The 20,013-nt window shown below is 41.4% G+C and overlaps 1 protein-coding gene across 1 annotated transcript in view; it reads left to right on the top strand.

Annotated features, from left to right (window-relative positions):
• LOC133642960 (retinoic acid-induced protein 1) overlaps positions 1–14,338 on the top strand; it is a 183,006-nt gene extending 168,668 nt beyond the window's left edge. Inside the window, exons 2-4 of the mRNA XM_062037383.1 lie at positions 7,591–13,900; positions 14,025–14,118; positions 14,283–14,338. Coding sequence (XP_061893367.1) covers positions 7,664–13,900; positions 14,025–14,118; positions 14,283–14,338 — 6,387 coding nt within the window. The 5' untranslated portion in view covers positions 7,591–7,663. The remainder of the gene's footprint in view (positions 1–7,590; positions 13,901–14,024; positions 14,119–14,282) is intronic.
• Positions 14,339–20,013: the final 5,675 nt, after the last annotated feature.

Here is a 20,013-nt window from a genome sequence, read left to right as displayed (position 1 = left end):
CCTCCTCGCTATAAGGAGCTGCATGCATGATTAACAAGGACGACCGGGGGCGGGAGGTGGGGGTAAACACACAGAGTGACGCTCCATCCCTCCCTCCCTTCCTACCACTTTGCATGAGGACAGCAGCCATTCCTCACCAAACGAATCCTTATATTTCATGCAAACGCATGCTATAAGGCGACGTTTGGTGCGCGCGCGCGCGCGTTTGTGACAAAGGAAGATAAATCCTGTCTTAAACGCTCTCTGAAGAAAAGCGAGAGGAGCGAGGGCCCAAGAGAGGAGTGTAACCATGTGGCAGCGCGACACATTATGAAGCATCCAGCTGAACAATTTGATTTTCTCCTCTCTTGCTTCCCACTTTGCTGTGCGCTTAGAGGCTCGAATGGGACTCCTGGAAAGGTCATCTCCGGTGCTCTCCCCCCCACCAAAAAGTGCGTTTAGGTTTACAGAAATGTTAGTTAACGGGGAGACGTGTGCACAGCCCACAGCAATCATTTACACATCAAGCTGGAGATAAAGCTATTTGTGGACTTTACAACATGAAAACATGTGTATTTCTGGTCTTGTCATCCTCGTCCGGACAGAAGGGCGACACGGCAGTGCGGCCGGATCAAAAGAGACGTCGGAGACGCTTTACCGAACCAAAAGTTGCTTTATTACAAGCGAATGTCATTATACAGGGCTGCAGCGCCTGGAGGAGGACGACAAAAAGATATGTCTCCCCTAACTTGGAGAAGCCAAAACATTAGTTTTATTTTCCTCCTTTGTGTGTGTGTGTGTGTGTGTGTGTGTGTGTGTGTGTGTGTGTGTGTGTGTGTGTGTGTGTGTGTGTGTGTGTGTGTGTGTGTGTGTGTGTGTGTGTGTGTGTGTGTGTGTGTGTGTGTGTGTGTGTGAAAGATATGTCTCCCCTAACTTGGAGAAGCCAAAACATTAGTTTTATTTTCCTCCTTTGTGTGTGTGTGTGTGTGTGTGTGTGTGTGTGTGTGTGTGTGTGTGTGTGTGTGTGTGTGTGTGTGTGTGTGTGTGTGTGTGTGTGTGTGTGTGTGTGTGTGTGTGTGTGTGTGTGTGTGTGTGTGTGTGCTAAGTCAGGAGAGCACATCCCTGTTCTGTATTCTTGTTCTGTGTACTTTGTGAACACTTGTAGTTTGAACAGTCTCTTAAACTTTCTTTGATCTCTCTGGTTAATCCATTCCATAATTGAATTCCACATACGGATATGCTAAAGGTTTTAAGTGTCGTACGAGCATACACATTTTTTAAATTAGATTTTCCTCTTTTGTTTAGAACAGGGGTCACCAACCTTTTGGAAACCAAGAGCTACTTCTTGGGTAGTGATTAATGCGAAGGGCTACCAGTTTGATACACACTTAAATAAATTGCCAGAAATAGCCAATTTGCTCAATTTACCTTTAACTCTATGTTATTATTAATAATGAATGATATTTACACTTAATTGAACGGTTTAAAAGAGGAGAAAACACACAAAAAATGACAATTACATTTTGAAACATAGTCTATCTTCAATTTCGACTCTTTAAAATTCAAAATTCAACCGAAAAAAAGAAGAGAAAAACTAGCTAATTCGAATCTTTTTAAAAAAATTTAAAAAAATAATTTATGGAACATCATTAGTAATTTTTCCTGATTAAGATTAATTTTAGAATTTTGATTAAATGTTTTAAATAGGTTAAAATCCAATCTGCACTTTGTTAGAATATATAACAAATTGGACCAAGCTATATTTCTAACAAAGACAAATCATTATTTCTTCTAGATTTGCCAGAATAATTTTTTTGAATTTTAATCATAATAAGTTTGAAGAAATATTTCACAAATATTCTTCGTCGAAAAAACAGAAGCTAAAATGAAGAATTAAATTAAAATTTATTTATTATTCTTTACAATAAAAAAATAAATTTACTTGAACATTGATTTAAATTGTCAGGAAAGAAGAGGAAGGAATTTAAAAGGTAAAAAGGTATATGTGTTTAAAAATCCTAAAATCATTTTTAAGGTTGTATTTTTTCTCTAAAATTGTCTTTCTGAAAGTTATAAGAAGCAAAGTAAAAAAAATAATGAATTTATTTAAACAAGTGAAGACCAAGTCTTTGAAATATTTTCTTGGATTTTCAAATTCTATTTGAGTTTTGTCTCTCTTAGAATTAAAAATGTTGAGCAAAGCGAGACCAGCTTGCTAGTAAATAAATAAAATTTAAAAAATAGAGGCAGCTCACTGGTAAGTGCTACTACTTTTAGCTGTTTGCAAATGCACCAAATTGTTGAATTTCAATAATTGTGATTCAATAAATAAAGGTTTTGTATGTTTTCCTGACCATAAAAGGAGATGTCCGCGTGTAAGTGTCTGGAAAACAACTGCTTTAAGGCATAACTTAAATGTTGGCGTTGAGCTGGACAGGTAGTCTCTTCTCAAGGATAGGGCTATCACTTTTGCAATTTAAAGTCCCAATTAGAGCCTCTTTCCTACTAGAAGTCCATCCAATCCACTTGCGATTATCAAACTAAGGGGCCTTATCTTATTATGTGCTCATACAGAAATACCACTATTTAATTAAACTTGGTGGTTTGCCTTCTCCAAGTTGGATGTAAATCTTCACCATAAGCAAAATATATACTGTAAGTGTTATAATGAAGGCAACACATGATGTAAGTGTCTATATTAGCCTACTATCAAAATGACTTTAAAAGTATTATATATGTGTTATAATGAAGACAACACATGATGTAAGTGTCTATATTAGCCTACTATCAAAATGACTTTAAAAGTCTTATATAAGTGTTATAATGAAGACAACACATGATGTAAGTGTCTATATTAGCTATAATAGCCTACTATCAAAATAACTATGTGTCACAGGCTGACGCAAATCTTCGTTGACAGAAATGTTGAAATATAACATTTATTATAGACATTTTTACAACATTAGTAAAACTTCTCAGAGGGTGAGATAACTCCTGGAAATGACTGTCTTAGAATGGCCAACGGTATAGATGTGTGTGTCCAAGGTAAAAGAATCTTCTTCTAATGGATTTATTACAATCTTTGCAAGCTGGGTAACATTTGCTGTGGTCTGGAACAACATGGCACACTAACAACTAGCAGAAATGCAGCCAATATAACATACAGATAATGTGTCAAATATAAATTAAATACACAGAAATCAAATATACCTACAAACGAGGCATAATGATGCAATATGTACATACAGCTAGCCTAAATAGCATGTTAGCATCGACTAGCTTGCAGTCATGCGGTGACCAAATATGCCTGATTAGCACTCAAACAAGTCAATAATATGACCAAAGCTCACCTTTGTGCATCCACGCACAGTATAAAACGTTTGGTGGACAAAATGAGACAAAAGAACGAGTGGCACAAAAAAAAAGCGTCTTTCTGTGGCAGCGTCGGAGAAAGTTGTACATGTAAACAAACTGTTCCACGCGACGGTGAGTTCAAGGGCCGCTGAAATTAGTAGGACAAAAACGGCGCTCGCCAAATACTCTCACCAGTGAAGCATCAACAAACATATTCAACTGTGGGCTTTCTAACAATTAGGAAGATTTGTGCCATGTTTGTCCTCCTACACAAACCATATTACAACAACAACAAATATTTTTCACCCCATTTTCTTTCCATTTTCATACATTTTTGAAAAAGCTCCATGGAGCCACCAGGCCTGTAGCTCATATTTCCCAAGAGCCCACAGTAAATATCTCCTGCACCTCCTTCTATCTTCACCTCCTTTTTGCCACAAACAGACCCCAAAACACCCTTTTTACATGTCACTCTGGTACTACACTGGCTTGCATTTAGCCTATTTACACCAGTGTAGTACACACAGAAATGTTTCTGTCTGCTAAAGTGTTTATGTTTGGGGGCTTCTTACCAAAAGAGGATGAAAAAAAGAGGGCTGGAGCTCTATTAAAGGAACACACAGAGTCACCTGGAGAGAGTCTGTCAGTGCGGCGTCTTTTCAGTACCCCAGCATCCAACACGCCCCGGGGAGCGACGTGCACCCCAGTGGCATTATTCATGTCGAAAAATGCATTTGTGTGCATGTGCGCTCCTAAATGAGGCTTTGCGAAAGGCCTGTTAATGGATACGGGGGCCTGCAGCGGCCCCATTTACCTGGCAGCCCGTAGGCCTTTTTGTTATTAAAATCCAACAAAAACTTTCATTAAAAAAAATCCAGCAAACAATGCAATATTTTAGCAGTGGTCCTTAGTTTGGTTTAGTTTTTATTTGAAGGGACAATGCACGGAGACATTAAGCTCAAAGACAGATACATGTTCTGCACCACATTATAGCTAAGTAGCTCATTTCCATCTGCAGCCCCTGGCTACCTACATTAAAGAGATACAAAAATCATGCAATAAAATTATAACATTAAAATTATACTATAGCATGTAATCAAATTGAGAAAAGTCATAAAATGCCCTTTCAATGACACATACTTATTATTAGGGATGTCCGATAATGGCTTTTTGCCGATATCCGATATTCCGATATTGTCCAACTCTTTAATTACCGATACCGATATCAACCGATATATGCAGTCGTGGAATTAACACATTATAATGCCTAATTTGGACAACCAGGTATGGTGAAGATAAGGTACTTTTTTTAAAAATTAGTAAAATAAGATAAATAAATTAAAAACATTTTCTTGAATAAAAAAGAAAGTACAACAATATAAAAACAGTTACATAGAAACTAGTAATGAATGAAAATGAGTAAAATTAACTGTTAAAGGTTAGTACTATTAGTGGACCAGCAGTACGCACAATCATGTGTGCTTACGGACTGTATCCCTTGCAGACTGTATTGATATATAATGTAGGAACCAGAATATTAATAACAGAAAGAAACAACCCTTTTGTGTGAATGAGTGTAAATGGGGGAGGTTTTTTGGGTTGGTGCACTAATTGTAAGAGTATCTTGTGTTTTTTATGTTGATTTAATAAAAAAAAAATTAAAAAACGATACCGATAATTAAAAAAAACGATACCGATAATTTCCGATATTACATTTTAACGCATATATCGGCCGATAATATCGGCCTGCCGACATCTCTACTTATTATACAATACAAGCACCCCTCCTTTACATCATAACACACACAATGCATGCTCTTGTTCACATCTGTCATCATTTTGTAAAAACAACCATGATTTTAACACACACACCTCCCAGTTTACGACAAAATGTTCTCATGCATCCAACCATCCCATTTTCTACCGCTTGTCCCTTATGCAAATGTCCTTAAATCAGCAGCAGAAGCAAAACTGTTGTTAAACAGACTTAGAATGATCCATAATGTGGGGTTCAAGGAGCGCACAAATAGCTTATTTGTAAAGGTCAAAACTGTTAAAAAGGTCCTGATTTAGTAGAATATTTGACAGGGCGTATCATGTTTAAAGCAGGACATTATCAATTGCCTGCAAATATTCAAAGTTTATTCAGAGAAAGGGATGTGGTCAAAAGTTGACATACACGTGTAAAGAACATAATGTCATGGCTGTCTTGAGTTTACAATCATTTCTACAACTCTTATTTTTTTTGTGATGTAGTGATTGGAGCACATACTTGTTGGTCACAAAAAACATTCATGAAGTTTGATTCTTTTATGAATTTATTATGGGTCTACTGAAAATGTGAGCAAATGTGCTGGGTCAAAAGTATACATACAGCAATGTTAATATTTGCTTACATGTCCCTTGGCAAGTTTCACTGCAATAAGGCACTTTTGGTAGCCATCCACAAACTTCTAGTTGAATTTTGACCACAAAATTGCTGCAGTTCAGCTAAATGTGTTGGTTTTCTGACATGGAGTTGTTTCTTCAGCATTGTCCACACGTTTAAGTCAGGACTTTGGGAAGGCCATTCTAAAACCTTCATTCTAGTCTGATCTAGCCATTCCTTTACCACTTTTGACGTGTGTTTGGTTTCATCTGACATCACATGGACAAAGATAAGACATTCTGGAGGAAAGTTCTGTGGTCAGATGAAACAAAAATGGAGCTGTTTGGCCACAATACCCAGCAATATGTTTGGAGGAGAAAAGGTGAGGCTTTTAATTCCAGGAACACCACTCCTACCGTCAAGCATGGTGGTGGTAGTATTATGCTCTGGGCCTGTTTTGCTGCCAATGGAACTGGTGCTTTACAGAGAGTAAATGGAACAATGAAAAAGGAGGATTACCTCCAAATTCTTCAGGACAACCTAAAACATACTTGCCAACCTTGAGACCTCCAATATCGGGAGGTGGGGGGTAGGGGGTGGGGGGGCTTAGTCGGTTATGGGGGGGTTGGGGGCGTGGTTATTTACAGCTAGAATTCACCAACTCGAGTATTTCATATATATTTCATATATATATATATATATGAAATACTTGACTTTCAGTGAATTCTAGCTATATATATATATATATATATATATATATATATATATATATATATATATATATATATATATATATATTATTTATTTTATTTACATAGAAAAAATATATATATACTTGAATTTCAGTGTTCCGGTGGCTATCCATTAGATGGCAGTATTGTCCTGTTTAACTTCTCCGTTCATGATGAGTATATAATTTCGGCCGCCATGTCTGTAATTTCCTCGTTCTTCTGCTTCGTCTCCTTGTTGTGTGCGCAGTTGTGCACTCTATAAAAGCCCTGGATGTTATGACGTCATTGGGCAGGCAAGCTGTTTATTTTGTGGGAAAGCGGACGTGAGAACAGGCTGTCCCCACTCAGTCTCAGGTCCGCATTGAGCTGGAGGGGGCGTGGCCTCCAGCTCCGGCTGAATACCGGGAGTTTGTCGGGAGAAAATCTCTGCCGGGAGGTTGTCGGGAGAGGCGCTGAATACCGGGATTCTCCCGCTAAAAACGGGAGGGTTGGCAAGTATGACCTAAAATCATCAGCCCGGAGGTTGGGTCTTGGGCGCAGTTGGGTGTTCCAACAGGACAATGACCCCAAACACACGTCAAAAGTGGTAAAGGAATGGTTAAATCAGGCTAGAATTAAGGTTTTAGAATGGCCTTTACGTTTGGACAATGCTGAAGAAACAAGTCCATGTCAGAAAACCAACAAATTTAGCTGAACTGCACCAATTTTGTCAAGAGGAGTGGTCAAAAATTCTACCAGAAGCTTGTGGATGGCTACCAAAAGCGCCTTATTGCAGGTAAACTTGCCAAGGGACATGTAAGCAAATATTAACATTACTGTATGTATACTTTTGACCCAGCACATTTTCAGTAGACCCATAATAAATTCATAAAAGAAGCAAACTTCATGAATGTTTTTTGTGACCAACAAGTATGTGCTCCAATCACTACATCACAAAAGAATAAGAGTTGTAGAAATGATTGGAAACTCAAGACAGCCATGACATTATGTTCTTTACAAGTGTATGTAAACTTTTGATCGCGACTGTACATACCTAATACATCGTTTTAACATGACTACAGAATGAGTGTATTGATTGAATTATTTATTTGAATATCTTGTATCAAACTAACCTCCTGATGTTTTTACCTCCCTTCCCCCATTCATCCTTGTCTTCAGGCACCCTTACCCCCTTCCCCTCTTTCCCATCTCACCTCCCCCCTACCTGTTGTGCTGACAGACGAAGCCAGTCATGCAGTCCTTCCGTGAGCGCACTGGTGGCGGTTACCACAACAACCAACCCTGCTACCAGCAGGAGCCCCACGAATTATCACGCCTGGAGACGTACCGACAACACCCGCATCATGCCCACACTCAACTACCCCACCCGGGCCCTGGTCCCCATCCAGGCCCGGGCCCGGGGCCTTTGAGGTCAGCCTATGAGGCTCGTTCACTGGTCAACACTGCAAGTATGTCTGCAGCTACAGGAGCGGTAACAGGAGGAGCACCTAAGGACTGTTACAGCCAACAGCAAGCCTACCCTGGCTACCTGGGAAATGGTGGAGTGATTGGAAATGGAGGTTCCACACCCTTACAAATAAAGAAACCTTTCAGAGGAAGCAAAATTCATCCTCCAAATTCCAGTCTACAAAGTCATGGGAACTACAGTAACCACATGGGCACTGGAGCCTATTCAGCTCAGTATATGAGCGGGGGCCAACTCCAGCAGAAATGGGAGGAGACGGCTCAGATGACGCAGTATGAGCAAGAGATGGTTGGGCGGATGGAAACTGGCGGTCCCTCAGCCCCTAACTCTACACAGTACATGGACCAGACCTTGCTTGGCCACTCCCAGGCCCAATGTCACCAGCCCTCCAACCCATCTTATTCCAGCCCCCATCACCAGCCACACACAACAAACCCTTCCCCCTCTTCGTTAATGTACCCGCAAGGTCACCTGCACTACCCCCAACCGTCCCCCTCACCTTCATCTTACATAGAAAAGTGTAGCCCCATGCCCCATTGTTATAAAGGCTATACCATGCCCCCAACCTCCCAATATGGTAGACAAATAAGCAGTCACAGTAACCTGAAGCAAGCAGCCTACAGGACATCTCAGAACAGTTACAACTACCAGCACTCAAGAGGGTATGAGCAACAGCCCCCGATACAACCCTTGAGCAACCCCCAGGAAGCGCACCCAAAATACCAACACTTCAGCCAACCGCAACAAAATTATTGCCTTTCCGAACTCTCCGTAAGGTCCCCAGAACAGTATTATCAGACATGTAGCCCCTCCTCAAGCCACTCTCCTGCACGCTCAGTAGGACGTTCCCCTTCCTACAGCTCCACCCCTTCACCATTAATGACCAATCCAGAGTCATTCCAGTACGGACAGCCACCGATGACCCCGGGGGCGGCCTCATCATCATCTTCCTCTTCAACTAGCATGCAAGAGCAAGGTGGTTCCACTGCTATGTTGTTGCCTCCTCGCTCGCACCCTTCACCCAATGTTGCCCACACCACCTCCCACAGCTTCACCAACACATTACAGGGACCTACCATGAAGGAGCGCTTCTCAGAGAAGTTGCTTTCAAACCCGAGCCTGTGGAGCCTGAATGCCCTCACCTCTCAGGTAGAAAACATATCCAACAATGTCCAACAGCTTCTGCTCTCAGAGGCACTGGTGGCCAACAAGAAAGCCACTAAGCGAAACAGTGGAGGAAGCAACAGTAGTTCTGGAAGCGCAGCATCATCCAAAAAGGGCGAGGAGTACAAAAGTTCATACCCAGAAAGTGGCGTAAGTGGCGGCCCTATGCAGGACCTCTACTCTACTGTACAGCATCAGCCAATACCTATGGAACTACATGAGGGAGGTTACTCCAGCAGTAGCGATGAGCCATTGGAGAGGGCCTACTACCATGGAAGCCAGGGCAGGAGTCCAGCTCAGCCTACTAGCACCCATCTTAATGTGGACACAATCTCTTCCTGTTCTATGACATCTCCAGATGATGTGTCCACAAGGTCTGGAGACTCAGGTTTGCACAACTTTACTCCTGACCCAATTCGATGTCAGGTGGTGCAAGGGGGAGATGCTACTCCGGGGAAGAGTGTTGGCGATGAGAGGTCTCCAATAAGCGTTACTATATCCAGTCCAATGAAACATGACAATGACTCATCTTTAGATGTACAGCATATCAATGAGCCTGTTAAGGAAAACTTTGAGGAATCTGCCTGGACAGAGAAGTCAGCAGATGCAGAGACTAAAGAACAAACAATTGATTATGAAGGAGATGTTGATGAAGCCAATACTATAGAGAAAGACGAGAAATTGTCAGATGATGACCAATTCCACTACAGCGAAGTAAACAAAGGGGGGGCAGAAAAGGACTTTTGCTATGGCGATACTTTGTACGAAAAGGTCCAGAGAAAATATGACCCAGATTTACTTGAGCAGTCTCCAGCCGCTTGCTCAGATTCCAGCCACAATTTTGGCCAAGAGATGAAAGAAGACTCATACAAATCAGAATCTTCAGTTGCTTCTGAGAGTTCCTTGAAAACATTGCAGTCTATTCCTTCCAGTGACCTTGAACAGGATCAATACTCCACTAAAAAGGAGGATAGCTCAGACGCCCCTCAAATTGAGGCCTTGGAAAATAAAAAATCCAACATGACAGAGAGCAGAGAATTGATTGAGGAAGATGAACGGGAGGCGGAAGCAGATGAACAAGAAAAAGAGTTAGAGGAACAAATGCAACAGCCTCGGTCACCTGCTCTATCTGATAAAGTGACAAAGGAACTGGAGAAGGATGACATTAGCCAGTCTTCGACTTGTGAGCACATGAATAATAGACAAGGGTTTGAGAAACCATCGGCCGACCTTTGCAACAGGAAAGAGAATCAAAGGGCTGAGCTCCATAGTGACAACGAGCTTGCAGGAGTACCTGCTCATCCGAATGTAGCAACAGCAGCCCCAGATGCTTCTTCAAGAGAGTCAGCCATCGGTGACACAGCTCCGCAGCCCCAATCTGCCATGCCAGTCTTCTCAGCCCTTAACGATAAAACAACAGCAACTCCAGCTCAGTCCAGGGATCACATTGATCACAGTGACGCCAAAGTGCTGGAGCCAGACTCTCCTCAGCTGCCAGGAAAGTCAATACTTCCCTCAGCCCCTTCCTGGGCAGACACACCACCTTCTCCAAAGAAAGGGGATGAGGACATGGAGCCGGGCATCAGCTGTTCCAGTGCCGTGACCCCATTTGCCAAGCCAGAGCCCATGGCCCCATCTGTTCAACCGAGGGCATTTGGACGTAAGCATGCAAAGGGGAGAAGGAGAATGATACATTCAGCTGCGGCAATCAGGCGGCAGCTAAACTTGGAAAGAGATGATGAAAAAGAGGAAGACCCTTTGGCTTTGCAGAAACCCTGCAGGCTTCCCAAAACTATGTTATTCTCAGATCAAACAGACCTCACCCATCAGGAATCAATAGTGACCCAGACACCCAAAATGCTACCTGAAGGTTTTACTTCCAGAATGTGTACACGATCATTCAATGCAGCTGACCTACCATCCAAAGTAGGGGCTCAATTGAAGAGGAAAGCAAGCCCAAAACCTGGGCCCAAACCAGAACAAAAAAATGGATCTAAACCAGGTCCTAAACCTAGTCTAAAGCCTGGACCTAAGCCTGGGCCAAAACCAGGACCTAAACCAGGACCAAAAGCTGTGCCATGCACGGCAGATCCACCAGAGACTACAGGGAAACGAAAACCAGGGCCAAAGCCTAGTTTAAAGCTTGGATCGAAACCTGGCCCCAAACCGGTTTCTAAACCGTGTCCAAAACCAGGACCAAAGCCTGTACTCAAGTCTGCAGATGTTTTGCCACCTGCTGAAAACATATCCATCAAAGCCCCCACTGGTTGTCCCAAAGGTTCAATTTCTAAAGCAAAGCAGTTAGAACAGGAAGATATAAGTCATTATTTAAAAGAACCACAAGTCAGGGGAAAGAAAAACACCAAGCCTACTGTATCACAAATACACCAGGAAGAATATTCTCCAAATTACATTAAAGCACAAGAAAATGAAAACAAGAACATGATCTTGAGGTCAAGGAAGCCCTTACAGGCAAAATCATTGAAAGAGAAGGAAAAAATCATAGACAAAAAAAGTCTAACCCCAGTGGTAACAGAAATTGAAACAGTCGACATTTGTCTGAAACGAGGGGAATGTTTAAGTGTGCAACAAACTCCAGATATTGTCAGAAAGATAGCTCCAACTCCAGAAGAACACACCCAATCAGTTCTGTGTGAAAATAAAGAAGAAATTACAAAATGTCAGTCATCCGTGGACATTTCAACTATACCAGTAAAGAAGAAAAGGGGTCCAAAGCCTAAACCAAAACAACTGCAACTTCAAACGGCGCTGGTGGAACAAGTTGTCTCCACACTTAAAGAGGGGGATGTTCAAGGGCCTCCAAAAAAGAGAAGACCACCCACGAAGGAATCCGAGGTGCACCACCCACCCAAAGACATCCCCCCTAATGTCAATGAAGCTGATACTAATGATGTGCCTGTAGTGGCTCAACAATGCCCAACTAAAACAAAAGTTCTACCTCCACGGAAAGGCAGAGGACAGAAATATGAGGCGATGGTGCAGAAAATCACATCGCCTAGCTCAAAGAAATACCTCCAAACTTCACAGATCGAAATCAATCTCATTGACGAGGCAACAACAAAAGACTTTGCGTTCCAGAGTTTTAAAGAGGGGGAGACTTGCATTCCTGTTAATGGGACTGAAATGCTGGAAAGTGAAGAGAAAAGCAGACAAGAACCCCTGAAACTTCTAGAAGGGGTCCAGAAAAAAGAGGTCAAACAAGAGACTGAGAAGCAGGAAATGAGTCAAGATGCATCATTACCAGACAAGATGAGAGACACAGTAGTTGAGGAGGGTATTACTAGTAATGAGACAATACAAGAAAACCATAAACAAGGGACAGTGCAGAATATCAGAAGCCAAATGGAGGCTCAAGTAGATCTCGGCCGTCGAGAAGAATGGACCCAACAGGCACAAGCACTTCTATCTGCAGATGTATCTATGACTAAGTCCCCCAAAAGGAAGCGATGGGCAATGGTGGAAAGTACAGACGCTTCGGTTGTTGCTTTGGAAACTGACAACCTAATAATCACCACACCAAGACTTGCCAAGCAGAAAGCCATCAAAAACAACCACGAGATGCACCTGAAGCAAAAGAGGAAGCAAAAAGGTCCGCTTCCACCAGAAGAAACCAAGGCAGCCAAGGAGATCAAAGTTGAAACTGTAGAAGAGGCAGTAGAGGAGGTGATAGCATACTCAGAGTCCACACTGCCATTTAGTCCTAATGATATCAAAGAATGCCCCGACATTGGCAGCACAGATGTCGTTCAGAAATCCAGAAGAGGGAGAAAGCCATCCAAAAATCCAGCTAATCAGAAGCGGGGGAAAGCCTCATCTGAGAAGATTTCTGACAAGCCGGTGAAAGTCTACAAAAAGCCTGGGCCAAAACCCGGAATGAAGGATGCTTTGGAGGTCATTGAGGCGGTGGTAAGGGCTGCTGGGTGTGAACAGGCTCAAAAAGAGGAAAAGGGACAACATGAGAACGAAGTCGGAATGTGTGAAGCAAAGGACAATGACTCTCTACCAAGTCCAGCGGTGACGATATCAGAGACACAGAGTGAAGCTATTTTTGTGAAGAGAATCCGAAACAAGCCAATTCAGCAACACTCTATGTCTTTCTGTCCTTATGTGCGGATCAACAACTCCAGAGACTTTTCCTCTTGGTGTGCCATAGTCAACAAGCCTGAAGAGGCACAGGTTTTTCAGAGGCGTCGAAAAAAGGGGATTCTCCGAATGAGGAATCCTTACACAGTTGCAAAGGTATCGCCGCACACAGCTGCCATGCTGCAAGGACCCTCGGTCAATACATATCTTAGTGGTAGGCATCTTACATGCTGCCTGTGTGGAAAGCCGGCAAACTACAGAGATCTGGGCGATTTGTGTGGCCCGTATTACTCAGAAGATGAAGTTCCTCGGAAAACGTTGACCAAAGAACCCGTCAAGAAAATTCCAGAGAACCATGAAGAAGTTAGCGCTGGTGAAGAACCAGGCTCTTCCTCACAGACCGAAGAGAAAGAAGGCAACACAGAGGAATCACCACAAGAAAGTAGTAGCAACCGGCATCGTCACTGGTCGTACAGACGAGCAGGAAAAAGAGAAGGAACATGTCGGGAGGGTGTTCCTCGAAGAATAACACTCAGAGAGCGGCTAAGGAGGATGCAGCAGCTCCAGGCTGGCCTTTCCAACGTTCAAGAGGGCTCGTTCCAAAGGCTTCAACAGGAAGCAGAGGCACGGGAGCACTGGGCGCATGAAAACTGTGCTATCTGGACCAAGGGGGTGATTATGGTGTCTGGGAGGTTATACGGACTCAAGGAGGCTGCCAATAACTCTACATTAACGGTAGGAGAGCAAATAACACAAAGTAACTTTTTTGAGATATTGCTGCTAACTTTGAAACTTGTATCCTCTGTTTTTATATGCCCTCGGTCTGTCACGGCAATTATGTCTGTCTGATGAACCTCAGAACTGCTACAAGTGCCAGATTGCAGGGGCGTCCCTCAGTTGCTGTTGGAGGAGCTGCTCTCGTAAATACCACTATGCCTGCGCCAAAGAGACAGGTACAATGGGACACAACAGTGCTTTTATTCCACACAGCTTTAGCGGATCCATCCGTCCATACGGTCCATAACAATTTGCTGTTGTCTACTTGTGTGTTGCTCCAATTGTTGTCCGGTATTCAATATTTGATACTGAAAATCATGTAGTTTCCTCTCTTTCGCAGGTTGCACATTCCATGAAGACGACTTCTCCATCAAATGTCCCAAACATGAGGTATGAAGCACATGAATGCAAACCATGTCCAAGATTTGAAATGAGCAGCTTTCGGACGATCTTCTCGCTGACAAATTAGAACATAGGGCCGGGAAGAAAACATTTATGAATTTGTTATGGGTCTACTGAAAATGTGAGCAAATCTGCTGGGTCAAAAGTATACGTACAGCAATGTTAATATTTGGTTACATGTTTCACTGCAATAAGGCACTTTTGGTAGCCATCCACAAGCTTCTGCTTGAATTTTTGGAGTTCAGCTAAATGTGTTGGTTTTCTGACATGGCCTTATTTCTTCAGCATTGTCCACATGTTTAAGTCAGGACTTTGGGAAAGGCCATTTTAAAACCTGATTTAGCCATTCCTTTACCACATTTGACGTGTGTTCGGGGTCATTGTCCTGTTGGAACACCCAACTGCGCCCAAGACCCAACCACCGGGCTGATGATTTTAGGTTGTCCTGAAGAATTTGGAGGTAATCCTCCTTTTTCATTGTCCCATTTACTCTCTGTAAAGCACCAGTTCCATTGGTAGTGGGTAGAGCAACCGTGCCAGAAAACTTGAGGGTTGCAGGTTCGCTCCCCGCCTCTTACCATCCAAAAAATCGCTTCCGTTGTGTCCTTGGGCGGGACACTTCACCCTTTGCCCCCGGTGCCACTCACACCGGTGAATTGAATGATGAATGATAGGTGGTGGTCGGAGGGGCCGTTGGCGCAAATTGCAGCCACGCTTCCGTCAGTCTACCCCAGGGCAGCTGTGGCTATGAAACATACTTGCCAACCCTCCCGTTTTTAGCGGGAGGGTCCCGTTATTCAGCGCCTCTCCCGACAACCTCCCGGCAGAGATTTTCTCCCGACAAACTCCCGGTATTCAGCCGGAGATGGAGGCCACGCCCCCTCCAGCTCAATGCGGACCTGAGTGGGGACAGCCGTTCTCACGTCCGCTTTCCCAGCAGCTTGCCTGCCCAATGATGTCATAACATCTACGGCTTTTAGAGAGTAGAGTGCACAACAAGGAGAGAGAGTTCTTGGTTTCTTATGTGGGTTTATTGTTAGGCAGTTTCATTAACGTCCTCCCAGCGCGGTAACAACACACAACAACAGCAGTCACGTTTAGTCTACCGTAAAGCAGTTCGTCTGCAGTAAACAGCAATGTTGTGACACTCTTAAACAGGACAATACTGCCACCTACTGGATAGCCTGCAGAACACTGAAATTCAAGTATGTCTTTTATTTATATGTATAATAAAATAAAATAAAAATATATATATAGCTAGAATTCACTGAAAGTCAAGTATTTCATACATATATATATATATATATATATATATATATATATATATATATATATATATATATATATATATATATATATATATATATATATATATATATATGTATATATATATATATATATATATATATATATATATGTATATATATATATATATATATATATATATATATGTATATATATATATGTATATATATATATATATATATATATATGTATATATATATATGTATATATATATATATATATATATATATATATGTATATATATATATGTATATATATATATATATATATATATATGAAATACTTGATTTGGTGAATTCTAGCTGTAAATATACTCCCCTCTTAACCACGCCCCCCCGCCCCAAACACGCCCGTCACCCCCCCAACCCCCCGACCACGCCCCCCCCGCCCCCCTACCGTAAAGCAGTTCGTCCGCCGGAAACAGCAATGTTGTGACACTCTTAAACAGGACAATACTGCCACCTACTGGATAGCCTGCAGAACACTGAAATTCAAGTATGTCTTTTATTTATATGTATAATAAAATAAAATAAAAATATATATATAGGTAGAATTCACTGAAAGTCAAGTATTTATATATATATATATATATATATATATATATATATATATATATATATATATATATATGTATATATATATACAAACACGCCCGTCACCCCCCCAACCCCCCGACCACGCCCCCCCCCCCCCCCCCGATATTGGAGGTCTCAAGGCTTTCTATGGCTCCGGTGCCACTTCCTGTTTTCGCAACTTGTGATTGGATACTCACTTGGGACCCCCCAAGTGAGTATCCAATCACAGCGTGAGGCCAGCTAGAAGGCCTTACTGACGACAACTCGTGATGTGATTGGCTATGGCAACTGTCTATCAACTGTATGTTGTCGCACTGTTGATTCTGAAGGCCCCCGGGCAGATTTGGTACAGCATGGCAACGTTAAGCTAGCTGCATTCTGATTGGATACAAACTCTAACCTCCTGGAAAGAGCATAACATGACATGAAGAGAATAGGATTTCTGGTTGTTAGGCCAGCAGAGAAGGCCTTGCTGGCCCTGACGTCACACCACTGGGTCCATGTAGGCACCAGTGTGGTAATAGAAGTGGGGCCTGTTTCTTAGAAAAAGACGCTCTCTACCGGTGGAGCGTCCACACTGCAGCATGAGAGAGGAAGGTCAAACGGGAGGGGCGAGGACGGGGGAGATGCTGACATTCAGCAGGGAGCATCGGTGCATTCAGGCAGCAATGGCCTCCCCGCATCCATCCATTCCACCCTCCCTCCCTCTTCCCGTTCCTGCTCTACTCCGCGCAGACTGACAGTGATGAAACGCTGGCTGCTGATCAAAAACACCCCACCCACCCAACCAACCCACCACCATCGCTGCATCGTGTTGTTTCTCCTCACTCCCCTTATTTTTGCTTCCTCGCAAACCCGACATCCCCCCTGCTGGTTACACTCCCCGCCATACGCCGGCTCCCTTTTTTTTTTCCATATTCAGTCATGCTGCTGCCTTCATGCATCCCTCCCTTATCTCCTCTCTGCGCCTCCCACCCGCCCCCGCCCCCACCCCATCACCTCCACTCCCACGTCTGAGCTGAAGGCAAGGAGGGAGGGAGTGAAAAGGGAGGGCAAGAAAGGAGAGTTTGTTGTTAGCAGAGCTGTCATCACTGGAAGGATGCAAGGTTGTGTGCACGCGCGGGAGTGTGTTTGTGTGTGTGTGTGTGTGTGTGTGTCTGTTCTTGTATTTCTACCCTTCTTGAGACATCAACAAGGAAAAGTACCTTCCATATGAGGAGGTGTAAACAAGTTAGGACATAAATCATGGTCCCAATACGGAAAAACCATTGCATCTAATAGAGAGCCAAATACTAGAGTCCGTGAACATTGCTCCAAAGTCAGCATTTTTTTGTTGTTGATTTAATGTGCATACAAAAGTAAACATTGACAGGTGCAAAGGCAGTAATATATGATAAATAAAAAGCTAAAGAAGGACTTCCCTGTTCATCCCCCCAAAAAAACCCGCCAGGTGAACAGCTGATTTTACGACTTCCTGTGCTGACGTAAGACAACCCATATGTGAGCATAGGGTGAACAAATACACTACGCTACTAAGACTATAGTGGCCATTAACAGTTAGCTTCTACAGCTGGGTTGCCCAAAGTGCGGCACAGGGGCCGCACTTTGAGATATAAATAAATAAATAAAGAGATATAAATAAATAAGTATTTGAGATATAAATAAATAAATATGTATAAATAGAGATCTCATTTGCATCCCCTGGTGGTGAAATTTATCAAAATGAGGGTGGTCCCAAAAAGGAGGGATTTTTCAAATCGACTGTGTGTCGCTTTTAAAAGTGCTCCCCCTCTGGTCAACATATGAAATAACAAGTGTGTGTAAGAAATTGAAATGCGCCCCCTTTGGCCAAAATTAATAAAATAAATATGTATATAGAGACATACTGTAATAACTTGAAGTAAATAATGAAGATTAAGAACCAATTACAAACAAAACATTTAATTTCTTTGTCTTTTTCTCACAATGTGTCGACTTTTTCCTTATAAAATTGGAAACAATTTCTCATATTCTTTCTGTTTCTGTAATATTGCAATATCTTCTCGTAAAATTATGACTTTTATGTCAAATTATGACTTTTTTAATGCAAAACGGTGACATTTGTCATATAAAATTCTGACTTTTATCACAATATTGCCCATTTTTTTGTCGTTCTTGTAAAACAGTAAAAAAAATTTAAGTAAAATTATGACTTTTGCCAAAATTCTGCCAAGTAAAATTCCGATTATTATTATAATATTGCCAAAATGTGAAAGTTTTCTTATGAAATTGTGACTTTTGTCGAGTAAAATTACGACTCTTTCATAAAATTGCCTTAATGTTAAGCTTTTCTTGTAAAATTGCGACTGTTAATGAGTAAAATTCCAACTTCGATCAAAATATTGCACAAATGTTCAGTTTTTCTTCTCAAATTTTGACTTGCGTTGAGTAAAATGACGACTTTTATTATAATACTGCCAAAATTCTACGTTTTTCTTGTGAAATTGTGACCTTTTTGTTGTGCGATGGTCCCAATAACATTGCATCTAATAGAGAATGTCTCATTTGCACCCCTGCTGGTGACTACTATCAAAATGAGGGTGGTCCCAAAAAGGAGGGATTTTTCAAATCGACTGTGTGTCGCTTTTAAAAGTGCTCCCCCTCTGGTCAACATATGAAATAACAAGTGTGTGTAAGAAATTGAAATGCGCCCCCTTTGGCCAAAATTAATAAAATAAAATAAATATGTATATAGAGACATACTGTAATAACTTGAAGTAAATAATGAAGATTAAGAACCAATTACAAACAAAACATTTAATTTCTTTGTCTTTTTCTCACAATGTGTCGACTTTATCCTTATGAAATTGGGAACAATTTCTCATATTCTTTCTGTTTCTGTAATATTGCAATATCTTCTCGTAAAATTATGACTTTTATGTCAAATTATGACTTTTTTAATGCAAAACGGTGACATTTGTCATATAAAATTCTGACTTTTATCACAATATTGCCCACTTTTTTGTCGTTCTTGTAAAACAGTGAAAACATTTTTAAGTAAAATGATGACTTTTGCCATAATTCTACCAAGTAAAATTCCGATTATTATTATAATATTGCCAAAATGTGAAAGTTTTCTTATAAAATTATGACTTTTGTCGAGTAAAATTACGACTCTATTCATAAAATTGCCTTAATGTTAAGCTTTTCTTGTAAAATTGCGACTGTTATTGAGTAAAATTCCAACTTCGATCATAATATTGGACAAATGTTCAGTTTTTCTTCTCAAATTTTGACTTGCGTTGAGTAAAATGACGACTTTTATTATAATACTGCCAAAATTCTAAGTTTTACTTGGGAAATTGTGACATTTTTCTTGTGCGATGGTCCCAATAACATTGCATCTAATAGAGAATGTCTCATTTGCACCCCTGCTGGTGACTACTATGAAAATGACGGTGGTCCCAAAAGGAGGGATTTTTTACATTGACTGTGTGTCGCTTTTAAAAGTGCTCCCCCTCTGGTCAACATATGAAATAACAAGTGTGTGTAAGAAATTGAAATGTGCCCGCTTTGGCCAAAATTGATCAAATAAATATGTATACGGAGACATACTGTAATAACTTGAAGTAAATAAGGAAGATTAAAAAGCAATTACAAACCAAAAATGTAAAAAATATTTTTTTTTCTTTGTCTTTTTCTCACAATGTGTCGACTTTTTCCTTATAAAATTGGAAACAATTTCTCGTATTATTTCTGTTTCTGTAATATTTTCTCGTAAAATTATTACTTTTTTATGTCAAATTATTA

The sequence above is a fragment of the Entelurus aequoreus genome, linkage group LG25 (assembly GCF_033978785.1).
Source record: "Entelurus aequoreus isolate RoL-2023_Sb linkage group LG25, RoL_Eaeq_v1.1, whole genome shotgun sequence".
NCBI classification, from domain to species: Eukaryota; Metazoa; Chordata; class Actinopteri; order Syngnathiformes; family Syngnathidae; genus Entelurus; species Entelurus aequoreus.
This window is presented reverse-complemented; position numbering and strand designations above follow the sequence as displayed.